Raw genomic sequence first — 18,503 nt, forward strand, 5'->3', positions numbered from 1 at the left:
ATTCTTTGTAATACTTTGTTTCATGTTTAGTTTGACAGTAAACTTCAACTGGGAGTGGCAGACAAGTTTGGAGCCTCTTTTTTTTTGGGAAGAATTGTTCACTATTTCTATCTGCCAAACCACTGCGCGCAGGTTTTTGCTAAAAAAAAATCAAAGCAAAATAGATCTAGCAAATGACCACGCGTATCTTTAAACATTTGTTAGTGGTGTCACTTGTTTCTTAAGGCACCACTGTATATGTCATCATGTTTTAGTTTTTATTTGTATAGGCCTTAACTCATTCACTGCCATTGACGGCTGTTGAATTCAAATATCGATGTTAACTTAAGTCTTAAAGTGATTCACGGGCCCCCAGTTGATAAAGCTTGGCGACCTCCCCTGGTCTAAACCCCTCAACCAGGTAAAAAAAAAAAAAGAAAACAACTCAAAAAGCCATTTGGTGGAATAAAGAAAGAAACTTTGAGAACATAATAGTATGATGAGGCGATTATATATTTATGTATCACAGACATAGCCCTCTGAGGCGTAAATCTACAATGTGGCCCATGATAAAAATGAGTTTGACACCCCTACTTTATGGGGTGACAAAACACAAAATCAAAACTCAAAGAAAAAAAACCAAAACCACAATCCTGAACTGAAGTTTCAAGAGATTTGACATCAGGCCTTGAAGGACATGTTTTTGTTTAAGGAAATTTGGCTTTAGGCTCGAGGCTTTTTTTTTTTTTGAATTGTTTGATTCTCATCTTGAATAAAATCCATCCCATTTCTTCCTCTCCAGTCCAAGTCTCACCCCAGCTACGTGACTGTTCCCTATTCTGTCCTCGCCATCACCTACAGGACAGCAGAGGCCGACGCGGCTTATAGGGTGTCATGATGGGGGTGTATAGTCAGTGTCGAGCGATAGACTGAGCCGATCCGACACCCTCTGAAGTCCTGCGAAGGCGTCAAGACAAGTCCGTCCATCCATCAACATCACGTGCGTTCAGATACTGTAAAACTCTTTGGTAGACATCCCAGGTACATGGACAGTAGCTCTGTAGCTTGTATATCAAAGGACTCCAAACAAAGTATCAATATTTATATGTACATTGCAAGTCATGTCGCTTCAGTGTCTTCTCTGCCATGTCGCATCAGTCTCTTTTTTTTTCTTCTTGACTTTGGCTTGGTCCCCGCCTGCCTCTGTACATTCGTCGGCCTATCCATCAGTCACGGCCCACACAGTGTCGCGAGCGGACACGCTGATCTCCCCAAACATCGCCGGAAACGCGACCTCGCGCCGCGACTCCTCGGTCGAAAGGTTTTTGGCCGGATAAGAGCTGCTGTCCAGCTTCCATTGGCAAATATTTTGAGCTTTTTTTTGTGTTTATGTCTAATGGGCGGATATCATTTCTTTGTGCGATGTAAACCAAATGAAATGAAAATTGCTGTGTTCATGTACTGTAAGGTCAGAAGTTGTGAAATTGAATCCAGATCCCATGTAGCAACTTCGATGGGCTTGACCAATCCTTGTCATTTTGATTTCTTATGTGTGATTTTTGTATCTTTTTTTTTTTTTTTTTTTTTAATGTGGAACGAAACGTTATCTTGTAGATTTGATGTGGGGAAAATACTACAGAGATACCCTAATTGGCAACAACTCTGCAGTTAAAATGTTGATATACAGTGAACCCGCGCCTATTTGTGTTTGTTATTCACAAATTCATCTATTGGCGGGTTTGCTGAAAAATTCAACCATTTGCAGCTTTCGGGTGCATTGTGCTCTTTTTGTAATACCCTAAGATGCCACAAAAGCCCTGACTAATAGGAAAGTAGTAATTGGTGTCAGGAAGTACATCTCGACTGTTTAAGATATTTATATGTCAGGGAGAAGCTATGTTTTGTCTGGGTTGTTAAGGAGAGTCTTTGCAGCATGTGTATGGCTTTGATTTGCAGAATGACTATTAAAAAGCTGTAAGATATTTTTAAGGGTAATCCTGCAAGAGGAGTTTGAAATGGTGTTTTGGGATCAGAGTGTGTGGTATAACTACATCTTAAACTATTAATATAGGTAAGTAAATAAGTACAAATATTTTTTTGGGGGTGGCGGCAGGGCTTGGTCCCTATCCCCCGTGGGGTTTAGTGTAATGTCATTGCATGGATATCTAAACTCAACAAACTGGCATCAAGTGTGGGATTTTCTTGAGTAAAAACGAAAAAAATGAAACAAAGTTCAAACACAGATTTTTTTTTTATTATTGTTATTCAAATTAACATGTTTTTAAAAGCGTTTTCAGTTGTTTTGTGTATTCTACAACAATATTCTGTACATATAGAAAATAAAAGGACATACAAAATGATGAATGCATATCAGAATGTCCATGGACTTGTGGATTTTTTTTTTTTTTTTTTTAAAAGAAATAAAGAGGCTGAGCCGCATTCTAGTTGCACTCACATGGGATAATTCAGCACCACGTCTTGTTTGGCCAGCTCCAACAACATAGGATCGTCGAAGAACTTGCTGATACTTACGTCCTCGCTCAAACCCTGCCACGCAAGCAATACAGGAGGGCGTCAGTCATGACGGAAGAAAGGAAAGCAACTGCTGAACGTGAAGAAGAAGCAGAAGCTCACCTTGCGTCGTCGGGTCTTGATCATGAACTCTCTGGCCAGGTGGGGGGCGGGCTGGGGCTCCAAGGGCCTTATCACGATGCTCTTGTCCAGCGGGTCACCGGGAACAATCTGGAGAATACAGAATACGTTGTATATATTTTGGAAAAACAGTGATTCACATAGCATACATAGCAAAGTATTGTAAACTGTAAAAAGAAGAGTGCAAAGAAATAAACTGGTTTTATAAAGTGTAATTAAGCCCAAAATCTCTCTCACACACACACACACAAATACACACACGTGCGTGTACATGTGTATACATTGTGTGCCTATATAAGAGAAGAAAAAAAATCTTTTGCATAAACTGTAAAAGCTTTTTGGGAGATACCGTGTCACTGTTTTGACATTATCTTACTTTTATAGGATCTGTAAAAACAGCGTGGACATGGGGGACCACATCATGTCACCAACATTTTGCTTTTGGAGGTCGTATCAGAGCTGTAACCAAGGTGGGACGGAATCTATCACTATGGGGATGGCTGGAAAGCCGGGACGAAAAGTATGCTTAACCCCTGAAAATCACATCTCCCGCCCACAGCCTTTCAACAGTAAATATCCTCTGATTTCTGCAGACAGATATTTATTCAAAATAAGACATTTTCAAACATCAGCTTTGACTTTGGAAAGCATTTTCCCCTATTTTCAGAAACGTTACGGACCAAACCAGTAACTGAATCATGAGTAATTTATGGGGAAAAAAGTACTAGTGAGATTAATGTATGACCAAATTCATCGTTATTTGCAGTCATAGTATGAATAACCTGTAATTAACGTGTAGCTGAACCTGAAGCAAATGAAACTAGTAGCCCTTCGCATTACCATACCCAAGAAGTAGCTCTCTGTTTCAAAAAGGTTGAGGAGCACAACATCACGCCCTCTCGTGTCATATTGCGTAGTATTTTTTTTATTTTATTTGGATTTGTTTAATTATTCAATAACAATAAATGAGTAAATAAACAGTAGTCAGGAAAATAAACATTTTGCAATAAATTATTGCAAAATACATATTTATCCAATTAATCAATGGAATAATTGATACCGAATATTATACAGCAAGAGCCCTATTTTGAAGTACCAAATTTTGCGTGCCGCTGACGCCAACTAATTATCTGATCACGGTGATGCCGTGTCGCTGTGTGAGGCTGTGCACGGTTGAGGCAATTCTTCACTTTGCTGGGTTTGGTGTGAAAGGCTGGATTCATGTTACAGCTCTGATGCATCCATTTTTTTGGTGGTCTTATTCGAATCAGAAAATCGGCCAACATCAGAATTTCAAGCACCCTCCAGAGAGATTACATGTCCACAAGATGCATCTATCTGGTCCGCTTGGGAAATCTTCTCATTTGTATCAAGCTGAGGGGGGTAATCTGAGAAACAATCCATCAGAGGTATAAAAAAAAAAAACGCTTGACAGTCTCGCCGAGTGGACCTTTTTGTGTGTCTGTGTGTGCTTATCATGTGATTCATTGGCGAGTGTATCACGCTGCTGCCACTGACTCAGGAGCGCGTCCATCACACTGATGGAGGCGGAGATGTGCAAGCGCAGCTGGTGACCGGCGCTGGCATCAGTACGACGTTGGCAGATTGAGCAAGGAGTTTTTTTTTTTTTTTTTTTTATATAAATGATGATTTGGCTGTTGAGTCACACAAACCTCAAGCACGCCATGAGTCTCGTTGTCAGGTAATACTGTCACAACATACCGGACTGTCTCTCCCATGAGGCTTCTTCTCTTCCCAACTTTAGGGTGATGTTAAAAAAGTTCCTCTGTTCAGAAATGGCCCTTTCTAATAGGACATTGATGGCTTAATTCACTCTTCTTGCGCGCACATTTTATCGTAATGCAAAAAGATACCCTCAAAAGGTGTTTCACACGCAAGGCAAATTGTGGGCACATAAAGAAAGAAAGAAAAATCCATGATGGTCACTGAAGTTAATTGAAACTGACAAGACTGGAATTTAATAACATGCAAGTTACAAAGCTATTGGAGATAATGTCCTTTGGAGAAAAGGTGGATTTTTTTATTTTTTTTTTTAAATCCCGCCAGCTCATTACAAGGAGGCGTTATCCTCTCGAGCTAAAGGTACAATGAAATCTCAAGATAATCCAGCGTATTTGGGAGTTAAACGTGCCGCCCAGTGTAAGAAAGCTATGAAAATAATGGATCCTCCAACAGGATAATGAGCGAAACAGAATGGCTACCACATATGCAGAATAGTCACAAGAGCCAAAAGAGTTATGAAGTAAAGAGTCTTCAATCGTCACCACTCCCCCCCCCCCCCCCCCCCCCCCCAAAAAAAAAAAGTTGAGTTGACTTCAGTCTGACCTGAATGAATGAGTGAGTATCTACCAGGCAAGACACCCAACGTTTTCCTGGCCTCAGGAAGCGATAACACATGGGAAGAAACCATCAAGTTGCGAGGCTGAAGGCAAATCAACAGATGGACGGAACAGAAAGTTGACATCGATTACAAGCTGGCACTGGCAGACCACCAGCACACTAACGGAGTTTAATGGGGCAAACAAACCGTCGTCCAGTGGCAGCTGTATCAATACTAGCTAGTCCGTTTTGCCCAAAGCCGTGGTGCCGGAAAAGACGGATGCTGAGTAAGTAAATATGTAATCATGCTATCCACTGATGATGTGACTCGCTGCTGGAGGCTACTAAGGGACAAGGACACGGGTTTGGAGAAATAAATCATTCCTTTGGGACGGCGTTACGACCGACCATTTATAGGAAACGCTACATTTCAGCTGACTGCAAACACTAACGTCACGTATCAGCAATGAAAAAAAGGAATCCCGGAGAAAGTGTTCATATTTGACCTGAAAAAAACACAGGCCCTGACTCAACAATATATACTAATAAATAGGTGCATTTTAGAAAAGTTCAGTTATTTCAACAGCTCAATTCAAAAAGCGAAACTAACATGCAGCTTTATTACGATGGTAGGAGTTTTCACATGGGCGATTCTTACATAATTTCTACAAATTATTTCAATTCTTTTTTTATTATTTATGTACTGTTATAATTACGTGAGATGGTGAATTGTGGGATTTCTTCAGCTGAAAACTAATCAACAAAATTACAAGAAATAATATTTCAGTGTGTAATTAAGCTATACAAGTTTCACTTTTTGAATGGACCTACTGAAATACATTTTTCCCCCTACATTATAATTTATTGAGATGCACCGGTACCCTATGATCAGTTACACACAACCCATAAAACTTACATTTCAATTTAAAGCTTCCACGTGAACATCATAAGCAGTTTTCATAGATTCTGTTTCTTGTATGCTCCCACTGAGGCATTCAGGTGCTAACATGACACCTTATTACACCGCTTCCAGATGAAGGACTTTGCCATAATAAGCACAGATCTCATCTAAGCGGATCTTAATGTTGGGCGACAGCCGCTGAGAGCGCGCACAAACACGTCGGACATGGCAGCCCGAGACGAGGCTTAAATCTTAATGACTCAACACTCTGCGCACATCAGCAGTGATTGAGGCAGAGTGGCGTACGTGACGTGTGCGGGGGCGGGGCTGCTGCGCGGCAAATTTTTGTTGCGCACGGGTTGGCACGTGTGCGTACTGTGCTGCTTCACAGTCTTGCACTAAAGAAGTTTTGTACTGTTTTCGATTGGCTGACTGGAGTATATAAACTCACTAAACACAACAATAGATAGAGGTTGTACATAACTTTTTTTTGTTGTTGTTTTAAACAGCAAATACTAAATTTATAAATTCAATATGGGCCAGACGATCAATCAGCACGTCTACAAAGAAATCTTGCAGCAATTGCTTCGTTCAGTGCGCGAGGAGAGAGTTGTGGCAGGAAAAGTCGCGGCTGCTTAACCATGACAATGCACCTACTCTTAATGCCGTGAGCATCTGACAGTTCCTGGCATCACCACGCTGGAGCTTTTTCCTCTTTCCCAAGCTCAAGGGAGTTATAAAAGAGACCCGTTTTCAAGACGTAGATGACAACAAGATGGCCGTATCGAAGGAGTTGCAGAGGATCCTGGAAGAATCCTCCCAGGATTGCACGAAGGCATGGCAGAGATGGCTGGGATAGTGTGTTAAGACTCTGGAGGGACCACGTCAAAGGAGAAAACATATTTTTATACTACAGTCCTGCAACTTTTGACACACCTCGTATTTTTCCTTGAGGGATAATTAGTACAAAAAAAATAAATAATCAAAATTAAACACAAACAAATTATGGTAAACTCCCATACAATTCCATTAATTCAATGTGGTAACCCCAATCAGACAGCACAAAGCAAAACAGACACAACAAATCCTGTATGTACACTGTATGTTGTGTTAGATATACTGTACATTCTGGCTTTTTGTTTTAATGAACAAAAAATATGTTTTTGAATAAGGAACATTTTACAAAAAGGTCATTTTACTGTTTTACTTAGGATCTACATTATAATCCTTGTACTTCCCGATCAAAACAACAGTTTGTGTCGTCACTATGCTTATTTGAGGCATAAAATTAATTTTATGTCACACTCATACCTGCCAGTGGTGGAAGACGGACAGAGCAAAGGCCTGCCCCTGCGTGTGCGTGCGAAGGTCGGTCTCGAAGCCGAAGGAGTCGATGGCTGGGATGAAGGCCTTAATGGTGTAGAGGGGAGAGCCCGGGATGGGCGCGTCCTGCGTGACGTGACCTCTGCGAAACAACGACGACAATGTGAATCCCGACTCCACAGTTCTTAAGACTCGGGACTGGAACCGACCTCCTCCGGGCGAGCACCGTGTAGACGGCGGAGACGCAATCAGCCGGAGCCTGAACCTCCACAAAGTAGTATGGCTCCATCAACCTTGGAGTGGCCTGGAACGTACACAAAAAAACAAACAAACAGAAAAAACACGGTAAACATGCAGCTTACACATGCTATAGTTGACACGGTCAAAACGAGACGAGCCAAAAATTATGAGCGAGGAACGTCGCTGCGTGGTAATTAAAGAGAACGATCGTCAGCAAAATGCAAAGTGTAATCAGGGTAATGGAACATTAAAGAAAGCGAGTCTGTAGGAGTCTAATGGCAGACGGGAAGAAGGGTTGGTTGAGGCGGGGGCCCGGGGCAGGGGCCTCGATGAGCTCACCATGAGGAAGGCCGAGTACACCACCCTCCTGGCGGTCGGGATGACCTGGCCCCCTCCGCGGTGCAACGGCTCTTGAGCGATGACCGCATCCAGGATCTTGAACTTGACGTTCCTGATGGCTGAGGGACATTCAGAAGGTAGAAGAAGGTCAAGGAGGAAAAATACATCATCAATGGCAATGCTCTTGCACATATGCCGGTGAAGTAGAGGTGCGTATAGAGAAAGCTGCTCGTACGCTGCGCCAAGTCAGCAGGTTTCTGGCCGGATTTCAAGTCGGCCGACTCACTTTTGAATCAATTAGAAGTCTCACCGGAGGTCATTTGTCGTTTGGCATAGGAAACGAACGCGCAGCAATTGGCAGCTCTCAAGTGTTATAACGATCGGAAGTATTTTAGTGTCATAAATTTGATCACGGGCAGCACAGTAGATGCGTGGCTCGCACATCTGCCTCACAGTTGAGAGGTCATGGGTTGGAATCTCTGCTCAGGCCTTCCTGTGCGAAGCGAAAGCTGCAATTTCTCCCTACTTTTGCGTGGGTTTCCACTCTGTACTCGGGTTTCCTTGTGCCGGGTGGTGGCACAGTTGAAGTAGTTACAACTAGATTTCCCAAACATAGTAGATTTTCACCTGTATGAACCTCTACAAAATGGATGAACGTCAATGTACAAATGTTCGAAGGATGTCTACATCTACACTGTCTTTTTTTTAATTTATTTTTTTACGTAAAATTCTTTATTCTAAGTTTTGTCTTTAGAATTAGCTGCCCAAGACGAGAAGGAAAACATCTTGATACGGATTGTCGTTCTCGGTTTAGCTACGTCTGTAGTGCGAGGTTAAATAAAAAAAATATATTTTCAAGTGCCGCGGGCTAAGTCCAGCTTCAAAGAGCAATGGGCCTTACGCTCATCACACAGAGGGCCCTCCCTGGTGCCCCACTGGAAACCCTGAACGATGCTGTCTTTCACCGAGCCCAGCAGTGCCTTGTCCACCTGTCAAGCACAACAACAACACACAGAATTGGAAAAAAAAAATGTCATAACTGCTGTAGCTACAGTAGCCGATAAATGCACGATAGCTAGTGGTTAACAGTGTCTGAGCGTATACTAGCTTCTGTGCTACTTCCTGTCTACAGTTATTGATACATTAATCTGGATTTTCTTCTTCTCTCTTAGCTTCCAGTGAGAATCCACACATTGATGACAAAATTAAAAAGCCAAATTGTTTTATAAGGGGAAATATCGAGAACATACATTATTACATCTGTCCAATGTGATTGTCAGTTTAATCAAGATCCGATCTAGATTGCTCAAGGAAACTTCCACTGAACGTACTCAAGTCCTTGTCAAGTTTGTAGCGCTAATGCTGGTTCTTATTGTATTTAGTTCCCTTGGATAAAACATGAGCACCTTTTAGCTACGACAATCCAAAATGTGAAGTTTGAAGTAAAATTGACTTTTTAATTGCTTGAATCTGTTGAGTGCCTGCCCACCTGTCAAGCCAATTCCTGAAAATGTTTCTGGTTAATTTTTATAATAACCGCCCCCATAATTTGACCAAAAGCATGCCACAGACATAATATTAAGACACCTGGGAGCTGTTGTAAAATGTGCAAAAAATGTATGACGTCTCCTCAGAAGTCTCAGTTGCCTCCAAGTAAGTCTAACCTCCGAAGGCAGCGTGTCGTCCACCAGGATGTTGGGCCCCGTTGTGTCAGGTCCGAAGGCCCAGATGGATCTGGCGGCCAGCAGATCCCAGTCGTACTTTGTCTGGAAAAACTCTCCCAGCTTCTTCCTGGAGGAGAAGAGGTTGGGGTTAAGAAAGGTGCTTTGCGTGAAGTGTCAGCTGTAACATAAAGGAGATTGGTTGATTGGGGCGGGCAGAGAGGTTAATGGAAGAGGAAGAGGTTCGGTCTAATAGGGTGTGAAGTGTGTCGCTTTTGTGGCACCGCCGCACCTGCACAACCTCACACACACGTATCACAGGGAGAGGAAATCTCATATGTGCTTTCAGAGCATTTTCAATTAGCGTAAGTGAGCTGATCAATACAGCGAGGAGGCAATTTAAAAGAGGTCCACGTTCTTTTCACCAAACACTGCACAACATATTTTATTTTCTGTCCAAATAGTCCACAAGAGAAATGCCCTATAAAAAACATCATTTGAATTAAATGCAATTCCAGAAAAAACACACACTCCACTGAATTAAAAGTCATCAGGCTGTGGCACGTCACTTAAAAATTAAAAAGAATATTGAGTCGTCGTACATTTTTCCATCATGGCTTTTAATTAAAAGAGCAAATGGTCACTCCTGCATGCCTGGCGCATTTGTCACCCGCTAACTGAGGAATAAAGAAGAAATATGGCGACGTCTCGGGAGCCGTTACGCGAATGTCTTGCGGTATGTCCAACATTACAACTCGGCCCTTTTAATTCATCATGGGATAACACGATGTGTGGAAGCTGCGAGATGGCCGGCGTCATACCTGTTCCAAGTAATCTGCACCACCTCGTTCTCGATGTCCTCGGCTAACCCCTTCTCCAAGGGCTCAGCGATCATGGTGATCTTGTTCCTGCCAATGGCAAGACGCAGTCACCTGTCAATCACTTGCTCTGACAACACCGGCTAGACGGGGAGGAGGCGGCGAGGCCAACCCTGACGGCAACTCTTTTTTAATTCTATGATAACATAAAGCTCACCGGCCACACGTTCAGGCATACCTAATGAGATCCAGTATTAGAACAAAAATTATGCTTTTACAATAGATAATGACGTTCAATTTTGATTGACAGTCAGGTGAGGTAGTAATTTTTTAAAAAATGACTTTAATGCCTTGTATAGAAATAGTTGAGACTCTGCAGTGACTACCCAGCAAGAGACAAAATTAAACAACCATGTCCATATTTTATCATCTGCCAGTTCAGAAGAATGTGTGAAAGGCCACCACTGGTATGTTCACTACGTGTGCTGTAATTCTTTATCCTTGGGGTATTTTGACAAAGGCATGTCACAAGCATGTTATCAAGACACCTAGGTACTGTCATAAACTGTGAAAATAATGCATAATGTCTCCTTTAACACTGACTGCAGCTTGAAGAGCATCTTCGCATATGACGACTTTCTCATACACCACTGCAAATTACAGACAGACAGATTTCTTGTATTACATTTTGCAGCACATTTACCCAATACTAACTTTTTATTTGGAGTCTCAGCAAAACACTTTAAAGACGACGTCTCCACGACTGTTTCGCAGAAAGTCACGACCGGGTCGGCAACCTGCAGACAGGAAGAAGAACTGTATCACAAACAAAACAAAACGGGGAAATATTACAACAAAAATGATTTTAAATACTTTAATGTCGATCTCAGAGTACATCTTGCGCAGGTCGTGCATAACACAATCCAGGTAGAGCTCCCCTGTGCCCAAGATGACGTGCTCTCCAGACTCCTCCACCTATCAAAACACACATGAAGCCACCTGCACTTTCTAGAGACGTGCACCTCCTCAACTGGTGTGACGCACCTTTGTGGTGAGGGAGGGGTAACTCTTGTTGACCTTCCGCAGTCCATCCAACATTTTGGGCAGCTCTGATGGGTTAACGGGCTCCACTGCGATTTTAATCACAGACGCTGTATTGAACTTCAACGGTCTGAAAATCTGAGCCTGGTGCGAGACAGAGAAGTTGATGAAGCAGGCGTTCATTTTAAGGCTTTACCGCCATTTGTTGGGAGTCTGACCTCCTCGTTCCCTCGGGGCTCTGTGATAGTGGCTGTTTTGACAATGGGCTGGTCACATCCTTCGATAAGGACCCAGTTCCCGGCAGGAACTCGATTCACTTCAATTTGATATCTTCAAAAAAGCAGAAGAGACAAGACTATTTATATTTTTTAAAAAAATAAATAAATAAATAAAAAGTCCAGATCCTCGAGGCGTACCTGGCGACGGAAATCCAGAGCCGGCCGACGGTGCAGACTTGGGAATCCTCCTCATCCTCCAGGGTGTAGTTTTCGCCCAACACCTTGACAGGCTGGCCCGCCTGCATGGTCCCGCTCAGCACGCGGCCAAAAGCGTGGAACTGAACGCCGTCCTCGGTGCTGTACATCTTGGTGGTGTGGCACATCAGAGGACCCTGCACAAAAGAATGTTAATGTTACTGACTAAGAGCTTTGGCGAGTCTTTAAATAAACTTTTAACAGTTGTTAATGGGCACTATATGTACAAAAGTATTGTGACACATGGCCAGCAATTGAAAAGTGAAGAAAATGTGGCATACAGTCTCTGTTCTAGTTCATCCCAATGGTATTTTATGGCCTTGTTCTTCCAGATCAAACCCGCCAAAGCATGCCTTTATGCACAAAGAGCCTTCCCTACGCTGTTCCCACAAAGATGGAAGCAGACAATTATCCAAGACATCTTCTTTAGATGAAAAATTAAGATTCAGGGACATGTCATAATACTTTTGTCCCTGTGGTGATTACTGTTTATCCTTAAGGTAATAGAGTGATGGGTCCTTTATCGTTTGCTCATAAAAACTCACTTCAGGGTCACACTCAGTCATGGCCTCCCCAAGGTCTGAGTCCAGACCGCCAGTGTAGGTGTGCTCTATCTTGTTCCGGGCGCCATCCTGTGGCGAGGGGATGTGCTGCACGCACATGTCCACCAAGCCTGCAGAGAACAGATCAGAGTTAAGGTGACACATACTGTATTGTTAGCTTAAGTCATATTTGAACGATTTGGGGTTTCTGAAATGCCTGCCCACCGATCAAGTGTCAAATTAAGTAAATCTTTTGTGGCGGATTGGTTAAATTGGTCAGTCGTGGTTTTGTGCAAGTGGCATTCACTTGCAGTCTGGACACGGAAGGGTGAACATCTACTCTGAAGGGAGTCCCCGAGTCTCCAGACGTTGCCAATAACACCTCACATTTGTTGAGAGTTGCTTTTTTGAATAATAGTTAGAAGGGTCAGAAAGTAGCTAAATGTAGTTGTTAAACACACACACACACAAAAAACAGAGGGACTGTAAAAGAAATTCACAATATGTTAATTAAAAGGCCGGCTTTCTAAGAAAAAAAAAAAAAGTGTGACGTACCGGTGAAGTCTCCAAAAAAGCGGTTGCACACCAGCCTCAATAGCGGCCTGATGTTCAACTTCAGTTCTTCTTTGCTCAGGTGGACCCCCAGTTCATCCAGAACCCTGGGAAGGGACGTGTCCACATCCCCGACCACCTAAACAAAGAGACGGTGTGAGGAAATGTGGTTTGATTGGACCCCGTGTGCATTGAACATTCTTGTGGAGGATTTTGTATCTAACCTGTGAAAGGATTTTGTAGAGTGGCTCTAGGACAAACTCCACAAAACTGCGCTGGGAGTTACTGGTGGGAGCTTTCTTAGTGAACTTGCGCCTGAATGACACAAAAAGAATAAAAAACATGACAAAACATACATTAAATCGAAAAATATTGTGGAAACACTCACGTTTTGGGATTGAAATAAATGTCCCCCCAGAGCCTCTTGGAAAACTCAGTGTAATTGATGTCACCTGCAAACAAAGACACACACTCATGAGATAAGAGGCTTGTTAAAGTGTTTATGTGCAGTCGGCTCACCGTAAGTATCCGCGTAGATCTTTGCAAAGGAGCCCAGGGTGAAACAGATGCTGTACTGGGAGCTAGCGAAGCATACGTTTCCCAGGAGGGGAGAAACCACTAAGTTCTCGTCGGTGGAGTATGTGCTGAAGGGGGAAAGCGGGACAAATGAACACTCCGCGTCGTCACGGGAGGTTTATGTTGTGCGGGCGACTGCCACTTACTTGAGAAGACCGTTGACCTCGTCCACAATATGGCGAAGTTTGTAGTAGGCGTCAGTAGGGGGCAGTTTGAGCTCCACGATGAGCCGGTCCACCTTGTTGATGCAGATGGTGATGGCCATGCGCTCCTGGACAGCGTGCTTGATCAGGCGCTCCGTGTTCAGCATCACCTGGTTGACGACAACAGTGAGTCACGTGTCCGTGAACGTCTCCCAAAATGGCTACCGCTACTACGACACTACGTACTCCTTCGGCCGCGTCGATGAAGAGGACGACGCCGTCCGAGATGCGGATGCTGGATGTGACCTCATCGGAGAAGTTGACGTGACCTGTTAGGAATAAGAAACGTTTGCTTTCTGATGTTGACGTCACAAAACGAAAAGGAGTACCTGGTGTGTCCATGATGTTCAACAGGTAGGATTTGCCCCTGGAGTCGGGCAGGACCATTGTGACAGGTGTGCTCTTGATGCCCACGCCTCTCTGGGAAATAGACAAAACACTATATTTGAGTCATAGTGACTGGATGGATATCCCCTCAAATAGTGGCCTGCTCTGTAATAGACACACCGTGCCTCAATTAACCGCCGGGTGCGGCATCCAGTCTTTTTCCCCCACTAGGGGGCTGGAATGATCTTTACCATGACTGATAATAGCATGTGTCATGAAATTACAACCATCCAGTGACTTTAAGTTCTTAACTATGTCGCTCACGGCAAGACCCAGCGGCTTACGAAGCAGTGGACTTGCTGAGCAGGGCCGCATGCAGATGCATGGTTGTCGTGGTGGGCTAATGTATGTAGAATTATAACAAAATGCTCAATAACTATATGCGTCCCCCTGAATAAACCATTTCCCCTAATAGATACATGGTACTGTCTGCAACTAAGTAAACAGCTGACCACTTTATGAGGAACTACTGCATTAACACAAGGTTTAGATTTTTATCATCATTAAGAGATGCCTCTGTATTATTCATATTTCCACATGTGTGAGGGTTTTATGCTAATATGGCACACTCACCTCCTGTTCAGTAAAGAGGATGTCTGTGTACCGGAGCTGAAAGAGTCATGAGGCCTGGTGTTAGTCATTTTACGCAAATTTAGGCGAGCTATTTTCACGTACGGCACACTCACGTCTATGTCGTCTCTCTTCCTGATCTCTGGGTGGGTCTGCTCAATCAGACAGTCCACGAAGCAGGTCTGTAAAGGAAAATGACGACATGTTATGTTGGGTTCATCTTAGGGAACATATGCTTCACTGGGCAAAGTGCCACAGAGGAGGACACACAGATGGCGGACAGAATCTCACTTTGCCGTGGTGGAGGTGACCACACAGGGTGACGTTACGGATCAGTTCGGGACTATCCATCAGGTCGGCGAGAAATCTGGCGGGAGGAGTAACATGACAGTTGGAGATCCCCAAAGCCATGCACACATATACCGACAAGCGGGACGAATCTGAGCATTTTCCCTCCCTTCTGATCAAATGATTATCATGTGTGGGATGTGTTTTAAGAGGTTTTTTTCTCCCCAAACCGCTTGGAAAGCCATCGAGAACCTTAAATGTTACACCTTTTCAAATATTTACAGTAGCAAATCCTTGTGTGTGGTCAACACCGAGTTGGGCTGAGCCATCCACTCGGTGATTGTGACATGAAAGAGATCGATAGCTAATCAGTAAGCTTGCTGAAACTTGCGGTGTTGCCAGACACAAATAGAGGAGCAACTGCTTGTGTCGAATGCTTACATTAAGTGTCAGACAAGTCATTCACCATGATAAAAATGAAACACAGGGTTTGCAACTGCAATGTAGTGAGTTACAAGATAAGCTAAGAGGTAGCCAAGCTTCTAGGGCTGGTCAAAATAAAAATAAATAAATAGGTAACGAATAATTCAACTTAAAAAAATAAGTTGAAGCAGAATTTCTGCTTCAAAGCTCCACCGGGACCAAAAAATTTAAAAATATTTAAAAAAATAATAATTAAAACAAAAAAAAAACAACAAGAATCTAAGAAATCTCACCTGCACTGTCCAGCATGCAGCTATTTATTTCACAGTCACACTAAATGACTTTTTGCCCAAAAAGTTACTGAATCGCTTTCCAGCCACTGAATTGTTTCAGATCGTATCATTCTAAATGAACCAATAGCGCCCTTGAATCGAATCAGCAACCACGAATCGTGACAACAATCGAATTGTAGCTAAAACAAATTGTTACACCCCCACTTATAAAGTTTTTATTTTTTTACCGTTTGTTCTGTAAAGCGATTGAAAGTGCACCGGAGGCTGTGTTTATCTTTGATCACTTGTGTGAACATTATAATACATTCTAACTAGCAGCAGTGGTAGGCTATATACTAAATTAACTCACATTGATGCCTTGTGTTGACAATCATAGATGTGCTGTTGTGGTATGTGAGTTATTTACATTGCACTTTCTTCTTTTTTTGATGTAAAACGATCCCAAACTTTGGGCATCCTCTTTTATGCACTTTTTCCTCCTGGCTGGGCGCCATCGTGCCAAATTATTTTCGACATACGCTTCCAGTAACAAACGATCACTGCGAAGCTTTTGGTAGAGATTATGCTTAACCTTTTTGGTAATCAAATTATTTGAATAATTTGTTGTAGCCCTGTGTGCGATTACTCACTCCATGTCGTAAACGGTGGCTGGTAACTCCTGCTCCATCAGCGTGAACTGCTTGTGTCGCACCGGCTTGATGATGGGCTCTAATGAAACGGCAAAACAAGTATTAAAAGTACAGAAAATAATAGATGTTGAAAAAGAATCAAAAAGTACATTTACATATAATACACTTCATTAGGTGCAATCCAATACCAGCCAGTGGCCAAAGCACCAATACAAGCACAATAATAAACATGTCGTAAAGTCAAAACTGAGCCTTACCTTGACTAAGGTTGATTTGTTTCATTTACTTTCCTTTGTTTTTTTTTTCCGGTACACCAAAAATTTTCATGCTGCCTACTCAGTTAGTTCAATTAAATAGAAATATATTTGTATATATATTTTTATCATTTTTGTACAGACAGAAATTGTATGAATTAAAAACATTTACGCTGCCTTTTAAGGCCCTGGTGTTGCTGCCATATAGTATGTATGGGGGGGTTGTTTGCAAATGTTAACAACATATATGTCAAATATAACACACACACACACATACATATATATACACATTTAAAAAAATTAAATAACCAATATAAGGCCAGCAGAAGACGTTTTACTTTACATTTCAAAAATAATTTTTTTCTCTACTTTTAAAAAATGCGAAACAGGTTAATTTGCCCAGAAACATGTCTCTAGGGCTGGTTTATGAATGTTGTATTGAATTTCATTAGGTTTACCAACCTGTGAGAGGTTGTGTGTCTTCCTCCTGGACGATGGTTTCCACTTCCGGCCCGTACACCTCCTCGGCAGTCGGATAGTACTTTTTATCCTCGTGCAGCACCACTTCCATGCCGGGCACGTCCTCCTCAGCATCGGCCGGCTCGTCGTCATCGTCCTCGTCCCCCTGCACAAGAAAATGACACGTTATTTCAAAAATGTTTAAATACACAGTCAAAACAGAGCTATACAACACCTCATCTGCGTCTCGGTCCTCTGCATCCAAGTCGTTCTCGTCGTCGTCATCAGAGTCCAGCGCGGGTCCGATGTAGGTGCCAAATTCATCATACAGATCAGCCTCCATTTGACAGAGAACTTGACCAAAAAGTCATGTGTTGATTAAACGTAAATATGAGACACATACACAATATAAATACAATGGCTCTGTAACAAGTGTATAACAAAACTGAAGCTGACTTACAATAGAGAAGACTATAATTCATTAGGTTTAGGTGTCCAATTGAATATTTAATTATTATTTAACATTAGTTGTACAGATCGTATTTTTTTTGTGGTTGTGATGTTATCCAACTTGTACAGATGGCTCAGATTTTCTGACACTTCCAAATTTGTACAGATGGCTCAGATTTTCTGACACTTCCAAATTTAATCAACTACTAATTCCTCTTAACTGGGTTGTATTTATTCCACTATGTATTTTAACTTTTTTTTCTACCTATGTTTTGAGTGCCACAATATAAAATAATAATAATTAACATCATTATTACATGCTGTCTGTTTCGGTGTTTAACAAGCTTTCCAATGATACCAATCTTTTTCAAATAAGATAGGAGATTAAGAAAGTTATGGAAGTTTGAAACTCAGATTTAACTTTCTTAATATTTAACATTGGAAAATGATACTTATATCACTGGAATCACTTTTAAAGATCTACCTGATAATGCTGCTCTCATGTAAATCAATTAACATTTGAAATTTTGCACACAAACCTACTTTGTAATTTAGGCAAGTTTAATGGCTAAACGGCTCATGCTAACTTAGCTTGCAGTGTTGCTATTAGAGTACATTTTAGATGCAATATTTATAAGCCAAATAAGAAAGAGTCTTGTGAACGACTGTGAAAGTCTAGACCTATATTTCGCGCGTATGCATTAGCAATATGGTTTTAGTTCATTATTAGCATGCTAGCCGGCTAGCAGGGCAAAGAATGAATGACACCAGGGAAAACGTTCGCGTTACGTTAAGGTTGTACCACGATAATGCTGACTTACGACGATCGACTGCGACGCCGATGATGCAGAAACACTCACCTGTATTGTGCGACAGCGAAGAAATAAAGTACTATTCCCAAAATGATTTTGATAAATTCGTTCGGCTTTTAGCAGGGAAATCTATTATCTAAACAGCGCCATGCGCGAGAAACGCCACTTCCGTTCTTTTTTCTTCTTCTCTTGGTTGAAAAGCGAAATAAGCGATCACACCCGATCGTTATCGCCCCCATTTTAACTGCGGTAGGTTGTAGAATGCAATTCACAAACTTTTTAAAGTTGACTTTAAAAT

At 42.2% G+C, this 18,503-nt stretch overlaps 1 protein-coding gene and 1 long non-coding RNA gene across 2 annotated transcripts in view; one reads left to right on the forward strand and one right to left on the reverse strand.

Annotated features, from left to right (window-relative positions):
* Nucleotides 1-2,429, forward strand: part of LOC133465655 (uncharacterized) — a 37,118-nt gene extending 34,689 nt beyond the window's left edge. The window contains exon 4 of the long non-coding RNA XR_009784705.1: nucleotides 782-2,429. This is a non-coding gene — a long non-coding RNA (uncharacterized LOC133465655). The remainder of the gene's footprint in view (nucleotides 1-781) is intronic.
* Nucleotides 2,350-18,402, reverse strand: eftud2 (elongation factor Tu GTP binding domain containing 2). Its single transcript, XM_061748666.1, has 28 exons — nucleotides 18,254-18,402; nucleotides 17,179-17,297; nucleotides 16,947-17,109; nucleotides 16,231-16,309; nucleotides 14,889-14,964; nucleotides 14,714-14,779; nucleotides 14,601-14,636; nucleotides 13,970-14,060; nucleotides 13,827-13,909; nucleotides 13,584-13,750; nucleotides 13,381-13,505; nucleotides 13,250-13,313; nucleotides 13,086-13,176; nucleotides 12,865-13,000; nucleotides 12,313-12,440; nucleotides 11,711-11,904; nucleotides 11,513-11,624; nucleotides 11,298-11,438; nucleotides 11,127-11,228; nucleotides 10,968-11,050; nucleotides 10,257-10,343; nucleotides 9,439-9,565; nucleotides 8,676-8,763; nucleotides 7,775-7,893; nucleotides 7,405-7,499; nucleotides 7,184-7,337; nucleotides 2,614-2,721; nucleotides 2,350-2,526 (listed from the first exon to the last, which is right to left on the reverse strand). The coding sequence occupies exons 2-28, from the start codon at nucleotides 17,284-17,286 to the stop codon at nucleotides 2,431-2,433; spliced, it is 2,919 nt and encodes a 972-aa protein (XP_061604650.1). The 5' UTR covers nucleotides 17,287-17,297; nucleotides 18,254-18,402; the 3' UTR covers nucleotides 2,350-2,430.
* Nucleotides 18,403-18,503: the final 101 nt, after the last annotated feature.

This window comes from Phyllopteryx taeniolatus, chromosome 16 (assembly GCF_024500385.1).
Source record: "Phyllopteryx taeniolatus isolate TA_2022b chromosome 16, UOR_Ptae_1.2, whole genome shotgun sequence".
Taxonomy (NCBI): domain Eukaryota; kingdom Metazoa; phylum Chordata; class Actinopteri; order Syngnathiformes; family Syngnathidae; genus Phyllopteryx; species Phyllopteryx taeniolatus.